General features: G+C 32.7%; 1 protein-coding gene across 2 annotated transcripts in view; it reads right to left on the bottom strand.

Annotated features, from left to right (window-relative positions):
* LOC141461141 (uncharacterized) overlaps positions 1 to 18,299 on the bottom strand; it is a 37,988-nt gene extending 19,689 nt beyond the window's left edge. For both annotated transcript variants that reach the window (XM_074141888.1, XM_074141879.1), the window contains exons 1-7: positions 18,099 to 18,299; positions 16,641 to 16,705; positions 15,998 to 16,170; positions 15,044 to 15,206; positions 11,672 to 11,764; positions 11,444 to 11,573; positions 9,751 to 9,866 (exon numbers count right to left, since the gene is read on the bottom strand). In XM_074141888.1, the coding sequence (XP_073997989.1) occupies positions 9,751 to 9,866; positions 11,444 to 11,573; positions 11,672 to 11,764; positions 15,044 to 15,206; positions 15,998 to 16,170; positions 16,641 to 16,705; positions 18,099 to 18,212 (854 nt within the window). In that variant the 5' untranslated portion in view covers positions 18,213 to 18,299. The remainder of the gene's footprint in view (positions 1 to 9,750; positions 9,867 to 11,443; positions 11,574 to 11,671; positions 11,765 to 15,043; positions 15,207 to 15,997; positions 16,171 to 16,640; positions 16,706 to 18,098) is intronic.
* Between the last annotated feature and the right edge of the window lie 358 nt (positions 18,300 to 18,657).

The following is an 18,657-nucleotide window of genomic DNA, read 5'->3' as shown; positions in this document are numbered from 1 at the left end:
TATTCGTATGAAATTTTGTGCTGTAACTCACGCTGTTTTACTGAGTAGTATGCTATAGTTTTTTTGAGTACAGATCCATTAGTTGAGAAGATATTAAGAGTTGAATTTTTTTTGGGTCATGGTTTTGCTGTCAAATGGGGCCCTCATAACTCACATAGTAAACAATAGATTATTCGTATGAAATTTTGTGCTCTTTGACACTCTGTTTTACTGAGTAGTATGCTAAAGTTTTCATGAGTACAGATCCGTTAGTTGAGAAGATATTGAGAGTTGAATTTTTTTTGGGTCATGGTTTTGCTGTGAAATGGGGCGCTTATAACTGCCACAGTAAACAACAGATTATTCGTATGGAATTTTGTGCTGTTACACACGCTGTTTTACTGAATAGTATGCTATAGTTTTCATGAGTACAGATCCGTTAGTTGAGAAGATATTGAGAGTTGAAATTTTTTTGGTCATGGTTTTGCTGTCAAATAGGGCCCTCATAACTCACATAGTAAGCAACAGATTATTCGTATGAATTTTTTGTGCTCTTTCACAATCTGTTTTACTGAGTAGTATGCTATAGTTTTCTTGAGTACAGATCCGTTAGTTGAGAAGATATTGAGAGTTGAAATTTTTTTGGGTCATGGTTTTGCTGTGAAATGGTGCCCTTATAACTGCCACAGTAAACAACAGATTATTCGTATGAAATTTTGTGCTCTTACACACTCTGTTTTACTGAGTAGTATGCTATAGTTTTCTTGAGTACAGATCCATTAGTTGAGAAGATATTGAGAGTTGAATTTTTTTTGGGTCATGGTATTGCTGTGAAATGGGGCCCTCATAACTCACATAGTAAGCAACAGATTATTCGTATGAAATTTTGTGCTCATAGACACTCTGTTTTACTGAGAAGCATGCTATAGTTTTCATGAGTACAGATCCGTTAGTTCAGAAGATATTGAGAGTTGAATTTTTTTTGGGTCATGGTTTTGCTGTGAAATGGGGCCCTTATAACTGCCACAGTAAACAACAGATTATTCGTATGAAATTTTGTGCTGTTACACACGCCGTTTTACTGAATAGTATGCTATAGTTTTCATGAGTACAGAACCGTTAGTTGAGAAGATATTGAGAGTTGAAATTTTTTTGGGTCATGGTTTTGGTGTGAAATGGGGCGCTTATAACTGCCACAGTAAACAACAGATTATTCGTATGAAATTTTGTGCTGTTACACACGCTGTTTTACTGAGTAGTATGCTATAGTTTTCTTGAGTACAGATCCATTAGTTGAGAAGATATTGAGAGTTGAATTTTTTTTGGGTCATGGTTTTGCTGTCAAATAGGGCCCTCATAACTCACATAGTAAGCAACAGATTATTCGTATGAATTTTTTGTGCTCTTTCACAATCTGTTTTACTGAGTAGTATGCTATAGTTTTCTTGAGTACAGATCCGTTAGTTGAGAAGATATTGAGAGTTGAAATTTTTTTGGGTCATGGTTTTGTTGTGAAATGGTGCCCTTATAACTGCCACAGTAAACAACAGATTATTCGTATGAAATTTTGTGCTCTTACACACTCTGTTTTACTGAGTAGTATGCTATAGTTTTCTTGAGTACAGATCCATTAGTTGAGAAGATATAGAGAGTTGAATTTTTTTTGGGTCATGGTATTGCTGTGAAATGGGGCCCTCATAACTCACATAGTAAGCAACAGATTATTCGTATGAAATTTTGTGGTCATAGACACTCTGTTTTACTGAGTAGTATGCTATAGTTTTCATGAGTACAGATCCGTTAGTTCAGAAGATATTGAGAGTTGAATTTTTTTTGGGTCATGGTTTTGCTGTGAAATGGGGCCCTATAACTGCCACAGTAAACAACAGATTATTCGTATGAAATTTTGTGCTGTTACACACGCTGTTTTACTGAGTAGTATGCTATAGTTTTCTTGAGTACAGATCCATTAGTTGAGAAGATATTGAGAGTTGAATTTTTTTTGGGTCATGGTTTTGCTGTCAAATAGGGCCCTCATAACTCACAAAGTAAGCAACAGATTATTCGTATGAATTTTTTGTGCTCTTTCACAATCTGTTTTACTGAATAGTATGCTATAGTTTTCTTGAGTACAGATCCGTTAGTTGAGAAGATATTGAGAGTTGAAATTTTTTTGGGTCATGGTTTTGCTGTGAAATGGTGCCCTTATAACTGCCACAGTAAACAACAGATTATTCGTATGAAATTTTGTGCTCTTACACACTCTGTTTTACTGAGTAGTATGCTATAGTTTTCTTGAGTACAGATCCATTAGTTGAGAAGATATTGAGAGTTGAATTTTTTTTGGGTCATGGTATTGCTGTGAAATGGGGCCCTCATAACTCACATAGTAAGCAACAGATTATTCGTATGAAATTTTGTGCTCATAGACACTCTGTTTTACTGAGTAGTATGCTATAGTTTTCATGAGTACAGATCCGTTAGTTGAGAAGATATTGAGAGTTGAAATTTTTTTGGGTCATGGTTTTGCTGTGAAATGGGCGCTTATAACTGCGACAGTAAACAACAGATTATCCGTATGAAATTTTGTGCTGTTACACACGCTGTTTTACTGAATAGTATGCTATAGTTTTCATGAGTACAGATCCGTTAGTTGAGAAGATATTGAGAGTTGAAATTTTTTTGGGTCATGGTTTTGCTGTGAAATGGGGCGCTTATAACTGCCACAGTAAACAACAGATTATTCGTATGAAATTTTGTGCTGTTACACACGCTGTTTTACTGAGTAGTATGCTATAGTTTTCTTGAGTACAGATCCATTAGTTGAGAAGATATTGAGAGTTGAATTTTTTTTGGGTGATGGTTTTGCTGTCAAATGGGGCCCTTATAACTCACATAGTAAACAACAAATTATTCGTATGAAATTTTGTGCTCTTTGACACTCTGTTTTACTGAGTAGTATGCTAAAGTTTTCATGAGTACAGATCCGTTAGTTGAGAAGATATTGAGAGTTGAATTTTTTTTGGGTCATGGTTTTGCTGTGAAATGGGGCGCTTATAACTGCCACAGTAAACAACAGATTATTCGTATGAAATTTTGTGCTGTTACTCACGCTGTTTTACTGAGTAGTATGCTATAGTTTTTTTGAGTACAGATCCATTAGTTGAGAAGATATTAAGAGTTGAATTTTTTTTGGGTCATGGTTTTGCTGTCAAATGGGGCCCTCATAACTCACATAGTAAACAATAGATTATTCGTATGAAATTTTGTGCTCTTTGACACTCTGTTTTACTGAGTAGTATGCTAAAGTTTTCATGAGTACAGATCCGTTAGTTGAGAAGATATTGAGAGTTGAAATTTTTTTGGGTCATGGTTTTGCTGTGAAATGGGGCGCTTATAACTGCCACAGTAAACAACAGATTATTCGTATGAAATTTTGTGCTGTTACACACGCTGTTTTACTGAGTAGTATGCTATAGTTTTCTTGAGTACAGATCCATTAGTTGAGAAGATATTGAGAGTTGAATTTTTTTTGGGTCATGGTTTTGCTGTCAAATAGGGCCCTCATAACTCACATAGTAAGCAACAGATTATTCGTATGAATTTTTTGTGCTCTTTCACAATCTGTTTTACTGAGTAGTATGCTATAGTTTTCTTGAGTACAGATCCGTTAGTTGAGAAGATATTGAGAGTTGAAATTTTTTTGGGTCATGGTTTTGTTGTGAAATGGTGCCCTTATAACTGCCACAGTAAACAACAGATTATTCGTATGAAATTTTGTGCTCTTACACACTCTGTTTTACTGAGTAGTATGCTATAGTTTTCTTGAGTACAGATCCATTAGTTGAGAAGATATTGAGAGTTGAATTTTTTTTGGGTCATGGTATTGCTGTGAAATGGGGCCCTCATAACTCACATAGTAAGCAACAGATTATTCGTATGAAATTTTGTGCTCATAGACACTCTGTTTTTCTGAGTAGTATGCTATAGTTTTCATGAGTACAGATCCGTTAGTTCAGAAGATATTGAGAGTTGAATTTTTTTTGGGTCATGGTTTTGCTGTGAAATGGGGCCCTATAACTGCCACAGTAAACAACAGATTATTCGTATGAAATTTTGTGCTGTTACACACGCTGTTTTACTGAATAGTATGCTATAGTTTTCTTGAGTACAGATCCGTTAGTTGAGAAGATATTGAGAGTTGAAATTTTTTTGGGTCATGGTTTTGCTGTGAAATGGGGCGCTTATAACTGCCACAGTAAACAACAGATTATTCGTATGAAATTTTGTGCTGTTACACACGCTGTTTTACTGAGTAGTATGCTATAGTTTTCTTGAGTACAGATCCATTAGTTGAGAAGATATTGAGAGTTGAATTTTTTTTGGGTGATGGTTTTGCTGTCAAATGGGGCCCTTATAACTCACATAGTAAACAACAGATTATTCGTATGAAATTGTGTGCTCTTACACACTCTGTTTTACTGAGTAGTATGCTATAGTTTTCATGAGTACAGATCCGTTAGTTGAGAAGATATTGAGAGTTGAATTTTTTTTGGGTCATGGATTTGCTGTGAAATGGGGCCCTTATAACTGCCACAGTAAACAACAGATTATTCGTATGAAATTTTGTGCTTGTACACACGCTGTTTTACTGAGTAGTATGCTATAGTTTTCTTGAGTACAGATCCATTATTTGAGAAGATATTGAGAGTTGAATTTTTTTTGGGTCATGGTTTTGCTGTCAAATGGGGCCCTCATAACTCACATAGTAAGCAACAGATTATTCGTATGAAATTTTGTGCTCATAGACACTCTGTTTTACTGAGTAGTATGCTATAGTTTTCATGAGTACAGATCCGTTAGTTCAGAAGATATTGAGAGTTGAATTTTTTTTGGGTCATGGTTTTGCTGTGAAATGGGGCCCTTATAACTGCCACAGTAAACAACAGATTATTCGTATGGAATTTTGTGCTGTTACACACGCTGTTTTACTGAATAGTATGCTATAGTTTTCATGAGTACAGATCCGTTAGTTGAGAAGATATTGAGAGTTGAAATTTTTTTGGGTCATGGTTTTGCTGTGAAATGGGGCGCTTATAACTGCCACAGTAAACAACAGATTATTCGTATGAAATTTTGTGCTGTTACACACGCTGTTTTACTGAGTAGTATGCTATAGTTTTCTTGAGTACAGATCCGTTAGTTGAGAAGATATTGAGAGTTGAATTTTTTTTGGGTCATGGTTTTGCTGTGAAATGGGGCCCTTATAAATGCCACAGTAAACAACAGATTATTCGTATGAAATTTTGTGCTCTTACACACGCTGTTTTACTGAGTAGTATGCTATAGTTTTCTTGAGTACAGATCCAATAGTTGAGAAGATATTGAGAGTTGAATTTTTTTTGGGTCATGGTTTTGCTGTCAATGGGGCCCTTATAACTCTGATAGTAAACAACAGATTATTCGTATGAAATTTTGTGCTCTTTGACACTCTGTTTTACTGAGTAGTATGCTATAGTTTTCATGAGTACAGATCCGTTAGTTGAAAAGATATTGAGAGTTGAATTTTTTTTGGGTCATGGTTTTGCTGTCAAATGGGGCCCTTATAACTCACATAGTAAACAACAGATTATTCGTATGAAATTTTGTTCTCTTTGACACTCTGTTTTAATGAGTAGTATGCTATAGTTTTCTTGAGTACAGATCCATTAGTTGAGAAGATATTGAGAGTTGAATTTTTTTTGGGTCATGGTTTTGCTGTGAAATGGGGCGCTAATAACTGCAACAGTAAACAACAGATTATTCGTATGAAATTTTGTGCTGTTACACACGCTGTTTTACTGAGTAGTATGCTATAGTTTTCTTGAGTACAGATCCATTAGTTGAGTAGATATTGAGAGTTGAATTTTTTTTGGTTGATGGTTTTGCTGTCAAATGGGGCCCTTATAACTCACATAGTAAACAACAGATTATTCGTATGAAATTGTGTGCTCTTACACACTCTGTTTTACTGAGTAGTATGCTATTGTTTTCTTGAGTACAGATCCATTAGTTGAGAAGATATTGAGAGTTGAATTTTTTTTGGGTCATGGTTTTGCTGTCAAATGGGGCCCTTATAACTCACATAGTAAACAACAGATTATTCGTATGAAATTTTGTGCTCTTTGACATTCTGTTTTACTGAGTAGTATGCTATAGTTTTCTTGTGTACAGATTCGTTAGTTGAGAAGATATTGAGAGTTGAAATTTTTTTGGGTCATGGTTTTGCTTTGAAATTGGGCCCTTATAACTACCAAAGTGAAGAACGGATTATTCGTATGAAATTGTGTGCTCTTACACACTCTGTTTTACTGAGTAGTATGCTATAGTTTTCTTGAGTACAGATCCATTAGTTGAGAAGATACTGAGAGTTGACATTTTTTTGGGTCATGGTTTTGCTGTGAAATGGGGCGCTTATAACTGCCACAGAATAGAATAGAATAGAATAGAATTTATTTGCTTTTAGAGTTACACTCTTTACAAATGGGTCTGGTTATAATTTTTTATTATTATTATTATTATTATTTATTTAAACAAAGCTGGAAAATAAAAGTAATTCTTACAATAATTATAAAAGAAATTTTACAAAACTGGAAAACTGAAAAACAAGAAAAACAGGGAAAAAGAAAGATAAATAAAAAAAAAAAAAAAAAAAAAGAACACAATAATATTAAAGAAAAAGAAAATAGGCTAAAGCCAACATAAGATGGTCACTTTTAAATTTTGTACATTTTGTATTAAGTTTGAGAGGGCAGAGTACGGAAATAACTGGTTTGCTAGAGAAAGAATAATAATAATGACAATAATAGTTGAAACACACACAATGTTATCATTAAGTAACTTATTACAATAATATTAGTTGTCGTATTTTTAAGGCTTCTATTGCAAAATAGTAAATGTCATTTAATTTTTCTTTGGTATTAACTGTTAATATATTATGCAGATTTGTGAAATTAGAGAAATTTTTATTAATATACTTATTCAGATATCTGCGCCTAGGGTCATTATACATAGCGCATTCCATTACAAAATGCAATAAATTTTCGGGACTACATAAATTGCAAATCGGGCATATTTCCAAACTATTTAACTTGATGCATTCATTATTGAGATAAAAAGAAGGCGAATCAAAATTAGATAGACGAATTTGAGAAATCAGTCTGTGCCTTTTAATGGAACATCTAAATGCAAAGTACTCTTCACCACCCTTTAGAGAGCTAAAATGTCTAAATTCCTTATTATAGTTAGAATGGATGACCCTATCGATATCAGAGGACAACAAATGGTTATAAAATCTCTCATCAATATTGTTTATTTCAATACTAGAAAGGCAGGAGTTTAATTCTAAAATATGTTGAGAACCAATAGGCAATAATTTATTCTTAAATTGGGTATACCAGTTATAATTTACGTTCTTATAATTGCAACTATCGTTTACTTTTAAAGCATTAAATACAATTTTTGGTAACCGCTGGTCAGTCATATTTTGTATTTTATTGTACCAAGAGACCATTCTTTTCACTACTTCAGTCTCTGGATGAGGGAGACCAGTCTCCAATCTAATGAAATGACTGGGAGTTAGATGAGGTAAATGATATATATTTTTAACGAAATTATAACTGCCACAGTAAACAACAGATTATTCGTATGAAATTTTGTGCTGTTACACACGCTGTTTTACTGAATAGTATGCTATAGTTTTCTTGAGTACAGATCCATTAGTTGAGAAGATATGGAGAGTTGAATTTTTTTTGGGTCATGGTTTTGCTGTCAAATGGGGCCCTTATAACTCACATAGTAAACTACAGATTATTCGTATGAAATTTTGTGCTCTTTGACACTCTGTTTTACTGAGTAGTATGCTATAGTTTTCTTGAGTACAGATTCGTTAGTTGAGAAGATATTGAGAGTTGAAATTTTTTTGGGTCATGGTTTTGCTGTGAAATGGTGCCCTTATAACTGCCACAGTAAACAACAGTTTATTGGTATGAAATTTTGTGCTCTTACACACTCTTTTTTACTGAGTAGTAAATTTACTGCTATTTAAATATTAATAATAGATAATACAATGTAATGGAGCGGCACAATTGTACCAACCAACACCTGGAGCCAAAATAACGGTAGATGTTCTAAACGAAACTCGAATTTTTTCTTATGCTCTAAATTACCGGTCCCTTCACCCTATTTGTTTTGAGTGAGTGCTTTTTTAAACTCATTTTTCGAAAAAAAATAAGCATACCCTTAAAGAAACCCTTTAGTCTGTTGTTTATTTTAAATTTCTCTGTCATAAACCTATTTATTTCAAACATTATTCTGAACAAAATTATTATTTAACAGTTCTGAGATCTGAGTACATCTATGCCGATTTAAATCTTTTAAATCTTTAGATCTTTTAAAACGATTCCTCTTTTTTTTTTTTTTTGTGATGGTGCGAATTTCAGCCTCGTCAAATTCGATGATAGGTGGGATAGAATGGTGCTGATGGGTATGGCTTACAGTTTCGTTGAACTCGATGATTACCCGGTCAGATTTGGAGGTGTTTGGATCTGGCACAATTTAGGTGCGCCAGAACCGCCATTTTCCCTCTACTAGTATAATTAATACGATGTTAATTAGTTAATTATTTAATTAAACCGCCAAATTATTCGATCAGATTCAGCACATGCTTCTGGAATACCTGCAAGATAGACTTGTATGATTACTGATGGGTTAAATTTTTTGTAGAATCAGTTCATCACTTTATAAAAAGAGCTGTAATGACCGTGGTTAGTAGAGTGACCAAGATATTTTTTTTTTTTTAGCAGCTGTGAGCAGTCGATGAGGAATAGTTTATAACTTTAAGATAGCCATAGCATCAGAATAAAGTCAACGTGAGTTTCAAGGAGTGAATATTTGTAACTGTTTCCACGACACCTAGTAAATGGTAGTTGGAAGTTAAGCCCCGCCTGAAAAAATAGGCGATTACTTTACTTTACTTTACTTTTACTAGTTGTAACTGTGAGGCCAAGTTTAAAATTGATCATTCGGAAACATTTATTATTATTGTCGTTTTTAGTTTTTGAGTATACCCAGCTATGAAAGGATTACAATAATATGAAGCAACTAAATCTTTAACTGAAACATGAATTTCTAAACTTTTTGATGGACTACTGGTATCCTAAGTTCCAAAAAAACCGTGGTTAGTAGTTCTCCGAGTACAAAAAATTATTATTGAAAAAAAAGTTTCATCTCGAATAGAAACTAAATGATGAGACTCCTCCAGAGAAAACATTCATTTACAAAATATAGAAATTAAAGAAATTTCATGAAATACGTCTTTAAATAAAAATTTAAAAAAAAGATGGAGCTATTTTTTGAGAAAATTGCTTAAAGCATCAAAAACATGCTTGAAGATAACGAATAATATTCTATTTCTTATAGTTGGAGATGACAGTATTACCTACAATAAAAGGTACATACTGATATTAAATGAGAAAAGTAGCTTTTATTATTGTAAAGAATCAATCTATTTGGCCACTTATTTACTGGAATCCTTAGTATAATGATTCAAAGCTGTTTCCGCTTTGAAGCAGTTTTTTGGTACTGAATTTTACAAACTAAAATTTATTGAAGTCACGTGCAACTAAAAAATTTTTTCACAGACAAATTCTTTTAGATAGGATGATAAATTACTGAAATATACTAAGATACTGAAATATTTTGTTATGTTAAACGTTAGTTTTGTAAACATACCTATTATTTGTAACAATATCAAGAGAGTATTTAGAGTACGAGTTCAGAGTTGAGAGAGAAAATAGTGATTTTGTGGAAGTACTCGTTTTGTATGCAACTCCTTCTCTGCTGCCTAGCTAAAATAAAAAGCATAAAGCACGTGCATTAGTTATTTTATTTTTAAAAATGTTCATTCATTATGTAAAACACTAAATTCTTCTTGCCAAAAAAAAATTTACTTAATTTTAGAATTCTCAAAGATGAGGGCAAAGTTTGGCTATAATAGACGATGTCGCTCATTAGAAGCAGCAAATAGGCGACGTCATTGTGGTATAAAAGAAAATGAAATTGTGGATAAACTTGCAAAGGAAGCCACCAATAGTGGGGAAATGGCTAACTGTAAATTACCACACACCGACATCAAGTGTATAATTGCAAAAGCAGCACTACAAAAATGGCAGACAGATTACAGTTATGGTAATAAAGGAAGATTCTATAAAACTGTGGCAGATCAGTTACCTAGACAACCATGGTTTAAGGGAACTGTCACTAATAAATGGGTTGTTACGACAATAAGCAGGCTGAGAGCGAACCACGCGGTGTGCGGATCATATCTACACAGGATCAACAAAAGGTCCTCTCCTCTTTGCGTAGATTGCAATGAGGAGGAAGATTTCAAACATATAATAATGATATGTCCACTTTGAGGTAGAAAGGAAACGAATGTTTGACGATATATACAGGTACTTAGATGCACCATTTCGCTATGAAGACATAATATTCTCCACCAACTTAACTCTGCTTAAGTCTATAGCAGAGCTAGCAATGAAATATGAATGTATTTAAAAGTTATAGAATGAATGCAAGAAAATGATTACAGAAGGAGTGCGTGATTTTAATTTCGGTCAAGCTATAAGGATGGCAGGAATATAGAGTACTGATCCATCTATTAGCTGTAGTTTACGTAAATAGTTGTATATAGTAGAGGGATGAATGTGTGAAGCGAATGAATTTATAAGTAAGAATGGAGAATGAGTGATATTCTAGTGATAAACAAAAAAATAAAACAAAAAAAATAGGCGACAAGTTAAATTATGACTCTACAAAGTAAACTTTAAAGTTGAAGTCCGTCAACACCTCGATGAGTTTCAAGACAAACAAAGCCAGCTAATTGCGTGATATGATGATAGTCATGCGAACTGAACGTTCTGTAGAATTTAATTGATAGTTTCTTGAACATAAATGGATCACTCAATTGACTGTATAATCTATCGGCTGGAGACGCGTGCTACTGTTACGTGCCCATGGGTGCGAGATTGGTGCCTAGAATGTACAATCTGTTAATGAATCTGAAGCAAGGAGATACCTCGGTATGCAACTATATGACCAAGTATTCGGAAAAAAATACAAGAAGTGTTTGGGACATTAAAAAATAGTTCATTGCTACTAACTCACATATAAGAATGCATAAGACAATACCTGTTAATACATGGATTGTATTTAATGTGTAATATGAGAACCTTGTAGTAAATTATGTTTGCTAGTCGCCTCCATACCCGACACCTAACGCTAGTTTTGTAGTTGGACGTAAAGCCCGTATGAAAAAATTAGCATTACTTTACTTTACTACTTTTTTTTTACATTATCTTGTTATGGATGTGCTGAAAATAAAAACGCAAGCGAATATATTAAATTCTCTAACAGACTTTCTTACATAGACAATGCCCTCCATCTTTGCAATTGCAGCTCTGATAAATGCATTCTTGTCATTATTCCACAGTTTTGAACGAATTAAAGCAATCTGCTCGGATTCATTGTCTTCTCCAATTTTCATTTTCTTGCTTCTAAAGGAAAAAAAGTATGTCGAGTATCAATAAAAAAATAAGAAATGGTTACTTTTAATAATTCCAGCACGCTGTTATAAAGAAAACATTAAACTTACTTTTTCCCAGATCTTGTCAATTTTTTCTTGGATGTTTCTTTTTTATTTTTGGTTTTTGATTTTATTAAATCGTATGAACGTACGGGCTCTAACCTGACCGGTACAAAATACTTTAATAAAAATCAATCAATTAAGATAAACTTATAGGATACTGTTACACTTTACATAATAATATTATTTCGATTGTTTAAAATGTTTTAAACATTTTTTGCCAGTAAAAGCAGCTCTATCTGGAAGAAGGCCGGTTTCAATCAATCAACTATCTCCTTAACAAAAACTTACAGTTTAAAAAGTTAAGTATAAGGGTTGATTAAACGCCAAAAGGTACACAAATCAGCAAGTACCCAACATTTCATTCAAGCTTAGTTGATATAATTTAAGTAATTTTGCTGCATTAACTTTTCCTTCACATTTTTTAGAATTTATTATCGTAGATGTCGCAGACCCTTATGCTGGCCATTTTCATCTACAAAATATTTGTTCAAGTAGATTGACTTTAATATCTATTAATCTATAATAATCAAACTATTAATTACATGTTAAAAAGAAAACGGTATAAAAAATTTAAAAAATTACGAGGCTACAAAATTTAAAAACTTTTTTAAAAAAATGCTTACACCAACATACATCAATGATTTCGATTATTTTATTTTTAATAAAAATCCTCTGTTTAAGTTTATTCTTCGATTAAAGTAATTGTCATTTTATGTAGTAGTCAAACGTTTATAATAATAGGTAATAATTATCTGGCTTTATCGCAAATAATATAGTTTTCTTCAATTACATTCTCAATTTAGGTATTCATCCCACAATGTTGTATACATGTAATGTAAAATGAATAAGATATGCATATTTTTAGGACAGCTAATTATTCCAGTATTTTAGTAAAATTAGGGGGACTAAATTAAATTACAATTGAGAAATGAATAATTGTTGTTGAATAATCTACTTGTTATTAACTGTGTGTTATTTGTGCTCACGAATATTTCGGTAAGACGAATTCAAGACTGAAATATTGTTTTAAATCCTCCGTGATTCAAATTTAAACAGTAGCCGACTCTAACTTTGTCTTTTTCTACTTTAACACGCATGTATAAAATGTGGCAACTTCAGAATAAAGGGCATATTAAAGATAAATCAGAAGAATAATGTGGAATAGAGTTAAAATAAAGTACCTATTTAAAACGAAGATATAATATACATTTTATCATAATTATAACCAAATAATATTATGAACGAACTGGCCAGCCTAAGGGTCTGTGACATCTACGATAATAAATTCTAAAAAATGTGAAGGAAAAGTTAATGCAGCAAAATTACTTAAATTATATCAACTAAGCTTGAATGAAATGTTGGGTACTTGCTGTTTTGTGTACCTTTTGGCGTTTAATCAACCCTTATACTTAACTTTTTAAACTGTAAGTTTTTGTTAAGGAGATTTTTGTACCTTTTGGATAGATTTTCATTTTTGTCTATTTTGCTAAGTTACATATCTGCTTTCCTGTTTTTTTTAAATTTGGAATAAGCAATTCTATCATTATAACCTGATAAGGTGTTAAGTAGGAACCGTAACTACCACTGGAGAGATCTTTTTAAAGAATGATTATAGTTGCGGTCCCCAAACCATCCTCAATAACAATTTTTTTGAGAAAGCCTTTTTATATAAAATAGGAAGGTATTTGTACGTAAAAAGCAAATTTATACTGCGATTTCAGACCTTCCTTTTAAGAGGAGTAAGAAAAATAAACGGGCGATTACAGTACTTCTCCCTAAAAGGCAAAGATTTTGAATCGAACAACAATTCATTAATGTAAATAGGTTCACCCATTGATAATTTTAACGATTGCAGTACTTCCTCTTAGTAGGTGTAAGAGCATGATGGCACTTCACAGTCATGTAGAGGAGCTTTAATCACTTCTTCGTGCTAAATTTTATCAAAATCGGACAAAGCGTTATAGAAATATTGGTAATAATAGTTTTAGAAACGGCCTTACTTGGGTGGGGCAAACTCCCCTCCATATGAGGCATAGCGACGAGACTTTTAAAGTGTAAATCTGTACAAAATTTCGATTCGAATGACACTTCATTCATGAAAATCAGTTCACGTGTCGATAATTTGAAACGATTGCTATACTTCCCCTTAACTAGTGTAAGAGCAGATCGTCGCTTTAATGTTACAAAGGGGAGCCCTAACCCCATCATCCAAATTTTATCAAAATCGGGCTAAGATTTACAGAGTAATTAGTAATAATAATTTTGAAGGGGGCCTTACATAAAGGGGGCTAACTCCTCTCCCATTCGGTGTACAGCGTCGAGACCCCCAAAAGGCACATCTACATAAAATTCCGAATCGAATGACACCTCATTCATGAAAATCGGTTCGCGCGTTTAGGCGCTACGCAGTTTACAAAAAAGGTAACAACAAGAAGAAGAAGAAGAAGAAGAAGAAGAAGAAGAACTACAACAACAACAACAACAACAACAACAATTTCTGAAAAAGCCGTTTTTGCTCATTTTCAGCAACTTTTTTCTCGAAACCTATAAGATCTGGGTTGTTGCAAAAAAATTACAGTCATAAAGGAGGGTTTGCCCTTTATTTTAAAGAAAATTTGGGAATTTTATCTTTAGTAGAAAAAGAGAAAAAAATTGTCAAAGTTGGGTGTTTTTTAACGTTACGCTTTTTCGTGCACTTTTTGACGATCAACCCTTATACAACTGTCCTACCGGACAGTTTTAATATGGGGCATCAGGTAAATAGGGAGACAATTGTTGGCTAAAATGTATTCCAACACATTGAATATCAGTACAAATTCTCCAGGATAATTTTAGACATCTTTTCGCCGACATTTTGAAGAGAGGATGGAAGCAAGTTCGATGTAGCTGAACCAAAAGATTTTGGTAAATTTGAAAAAAAATCATGGTGTTCCGAGTGGTTGGAGTGAAAGTGTACTTCATGCCAAGAAAACTGAATTCTTGAAGTTAATTTGTTTATGCTGATATTAATATTTTATATTCCCGTTGTCAGAGAGGAGATCGCTAGACTACTGTATTTTAAGACGTCTAGAAGTGTTGTTTGGAAAAAATTAAACTATTAATTTTTTTTTTTAAATTTAAAAAAACTATTGATAATGTTAAACCGATATTCGCTATATTTATTTATTTGAAGAAAAGTAAATTAACAGATAGGTCAAGTTTTGCCTTAGATTTTTTTAAAAGCTAATTATTTCCAGCGATGGAACTACATCACCGAGCTTAGTAGTATGAAGTGTAAAAGCCAGCCAACCAGTAAGCTGTACATGGGTAAAAAAAAGAAAGCTTATCATAAAATTAAATGGACTAATAGAAACTATTAGAATGAGATGAATAATTTACGTAAGCACTATTTGAGGATTCTTTCTTCTAAGAGAAGAAATAGATGTACGTTCCAGCTCTTTCCGTCCAACGTATAAGTGATTTTCATGGCACAGTCCCATCCTATCTTCGTCTACATACTTTCCGGTGGGTATCAGCCGTTGCGCTACATTCCAAAGATTCTCTGAAAGGGAAAGTAGTGAACATCAAGTTTTACTAATATAAGTAAATAAAATTAAATAAGAAATCAACGTTTACGAAGTGCCCTATATCAAAAAATAATTTAAAAAGAATTAAATACCTGAGTAAAGAAAATTTATATTTTTCTATAATTACAAGGGATTTGAGTATTTATTTTCTTGTTGATTTTATTCGTCGTAGTAGGCATTTTATTGTATCTCTGACCGGTTTCAGACTTTTACAATACATTAACAGAGATAGATTAATAATTTGGTGTAGAGATTTCGACTTCACTTATGTTTCCATTTCGCACTATACTAGCGCAGGCTCTCAACACAAAACTGATTATTGGAGGGAAGGATGGATGGAAATCAGAAATCGGTGAAGGTTACAATAAACATGCGTGCTATGACGGATAAAATGAACGATGTTATCCAGCAATAGCAGACCTAACCACATTTTCAACAATTTATTTTCTCATTTGGAAAACATAAGTACATACATGCGGTGAATACTTCAACTAGAAAATGTGATTTGAGACTATAGTTCATCTTAAATTTTTATGATACACGAAAAGTGATTTTTAATTTAATCTAAATATTAAAAAATTATAAATTAGCCGAAAACTGAGCGAAATAACATTTGCAATAATTATTTAGGTATTTAAGGGAAAAATGATAGAAAGTCTTGAGATGTATTAATATTGATACAATAAAAAAATATATTAAATAAAGCTTGGTTAAATAATCAAGTATAATAAAGGATAATTTTTATACAATTGTAATAAAAAGCTACCATTTTCTCGGAATTTCGCACCACTTGCACAACCTTCTTCTCTGTCTATCAGCTTTACGTTGACATTTGGATAATACACAATATCTGGGGCTAGCTGTATAATAAACTCCGCACCTTCTGGTATTTTTGACTGTGATAAGACCAAAAGTGGATCTAGTATTTCATTAGCATATCTAAATCAAAAATAAAATACTTTATAAAATTGTTTTTAGATAGACTTTTTGTTTTAGCACTTGATGGGTGAGGAATCTTATTCTTCTATTAATTGTACTACTTGGCGGTCTAGACAACTGTAAGTTTGCTACTAATTTTTTTTTTTACCAACTGTTTTACAAGTCTGCTGCCGTCAATCTCCACAGCGATCTCTATAAGCAATAGGACTAATTAATGATAACTAATGCATAAAAGTTACAATCAAAAATAATAAATAGCAATCGTATCATGCTTGATCATCCCTCACGCTTTGATCTCATTTATACGACAATTACCCTTAACTACTGTTCTACAGTTGTTCCATTAATGCCTGGAAAGGAACTTAGTACTCGAAGGAAGCATAAAACTGCATTGGATTGGATTTTGGATTGCATAAAACTGTTGTATTTTTCAACCCATCAAAATATTTCTAAATAGCTTATATACATACCTCAAAACATACTGCTCATTTCCATTTGGGTTTAAGTTAAATTGTTTAACACATTTCTCGGTAACCTTAAAAATAAAACAAGTATTATTTTTTAGCATACTATAAAATGAAAGAAATGATTTAGTTTCGGTAATCGGTTTTCAATTCGAATGTCAATTACTTTCTTAAGGTTTGTCAGAATTTCACCAATTGGTTAAGCTTTTTTTTAAAAGTCTGTTATATTAATTTTACCGGTGCTGCCTACATATCAAACCTTTTTTAAAATATTTAACTAACTTTTAAAATTTGAGGTAACTTTGTTCGCTGATAAAAAAGTTGGTAAATCTTTACAATAGCTCCCCAGAGGCGTGGCCTAATTCGAAGTGATTCTGATTCGCTGTTACTATAGAACCCGCCATATTCAAATATAAATATAAAACTATTTATTTATTTTATATTCACACTTAAATCTAGCGGGTTATATGGTAGCACCGAATCAGAATAACTTCGAATTCTTTATTTATTTCTTAATGGGGGCTTCGCCCCCCACACCCCCTGATTTTTTCTTCCCCCCATACCCCCTCCTAACCTACCTAATCACCCTCAATTTTTTAATTTTTGTCACAACATTCATTACAATAATTACACAGAACAACACAAAAGAAACTACCTTATTCTGTGGAGTCCTTTTCCTGAGGAGGGTATACTTGTCGAACTCCATTCTTACTCACACTACAATCATGCTTTAATTTAAAAAAACCCGCAAATTTAAAACGCTCATACTCATAAAGTTACAAAAAAACGGCACCTCCGGTCACATACAGAACACTCGCGGGAACTATTAATACATTAATCAGGAAGCAGTTGCTATGCAGTATGTGTACTGCGCATGCGCGCTAAACATAAGCGCTACGAAATTCGCACCATCCGCACATTGACGGGAAGTAGTTTTTATTTTCCCCGGTAGGTGCTCTGCACTACCCACACCCTAAAAAAAACAGGCCACGCCTCTGGGGAGCTATTGTAAAGATTAGCCAAAAAGTTTTTAGGTATTAAAATTAGCTTGAAAAGAGCACCGTACTTTTATTAATCATAAACATTTCGGTAATCGAACTTTAATAACAGAAGAAAATGAAATTTTATGTAATTTCTGAAATCCCAGAAAATTTGATTATGTAAATCACAATTGGTGGAAGTTGAATGACAGTATTTCACATCTGTCTCCATCCGAATAAAATTTTAAAACCATGAATAAAATATATAAGTGAAAGTTTAGGAACAACACAACTTCAATTAGGGAGGACTCTAGATTTAAATGTTGGTTTCTGCAATTTTGATGGATTCAAACATTCTTCTGCAAGCTTTTAAAGGTCTACAAACCCTCATTTATATTTATAATAATTTATTTTTAGTCTGTTTTGTAACAGTAATTCTTGTTCATTAATCCTATAATTTAAAAAAAAAGAAAAAGTGAATTACGTGATAAACGGTGTCATTCGCCCCAAAACTAATAACTGAAGACTTGTTCATAGGCGGATAAGTAACAATTACATTAGAGCGTTTGGGAAGACGAGTTTCAAAACGTTCTCTCATTATGTTGGATTTTAACTTCCGTACTTGCAACCACTACATATTTTCTTTCTGTTAAATCTCCATGGTTATATTTATTTATTTATTTTCTTATTTACCAATTTTATGATTAGTGCAACATATGAAATTTGAAGATTTAAATGCATTACACATTGATTTACATTATTTATCAATATGGAGGTAACCACATAAAAATTGAAAGCCAAAAATAAATTGTAGAAGTGAAATAAGCTTTAATGCATTGTTTCCTCTCTTCTGTTTACTATTCATATCTTCTAGTTATTTTTAGACCTCGGTATTCATTGAGGAGTATACAGTGATATTTAACTTTAACTCAGTGAATGTACTTTGTTAGATTACTTAAACAGTAAATACCTAATAATAAATGGGGTAAGACGAGTAGAATTTTCTATATCTCTTCCTTGTGCCAAGAACTGTTCAAATAATA

This window comes from Rhodnius prolixus, unplaced genomic scaffold, assembly GCF_049639745.1.
Source record: "Rhodnius prolixus isolate KJV_2025 unplaced genomic scaffold, Rpr scaffold_1, whole genome shotgun sequence".
In the NCBI taxonomy this organism is placed as follows: Eukaryota; Metazoa; Arthropoda; class Insecta; order Hemiptera; family Reduviidae; genus Rhodnius; species Rhodnius prolixus.
This window is presented reverse-complemented; position numbering and strand designations above follow the sequence as displayed.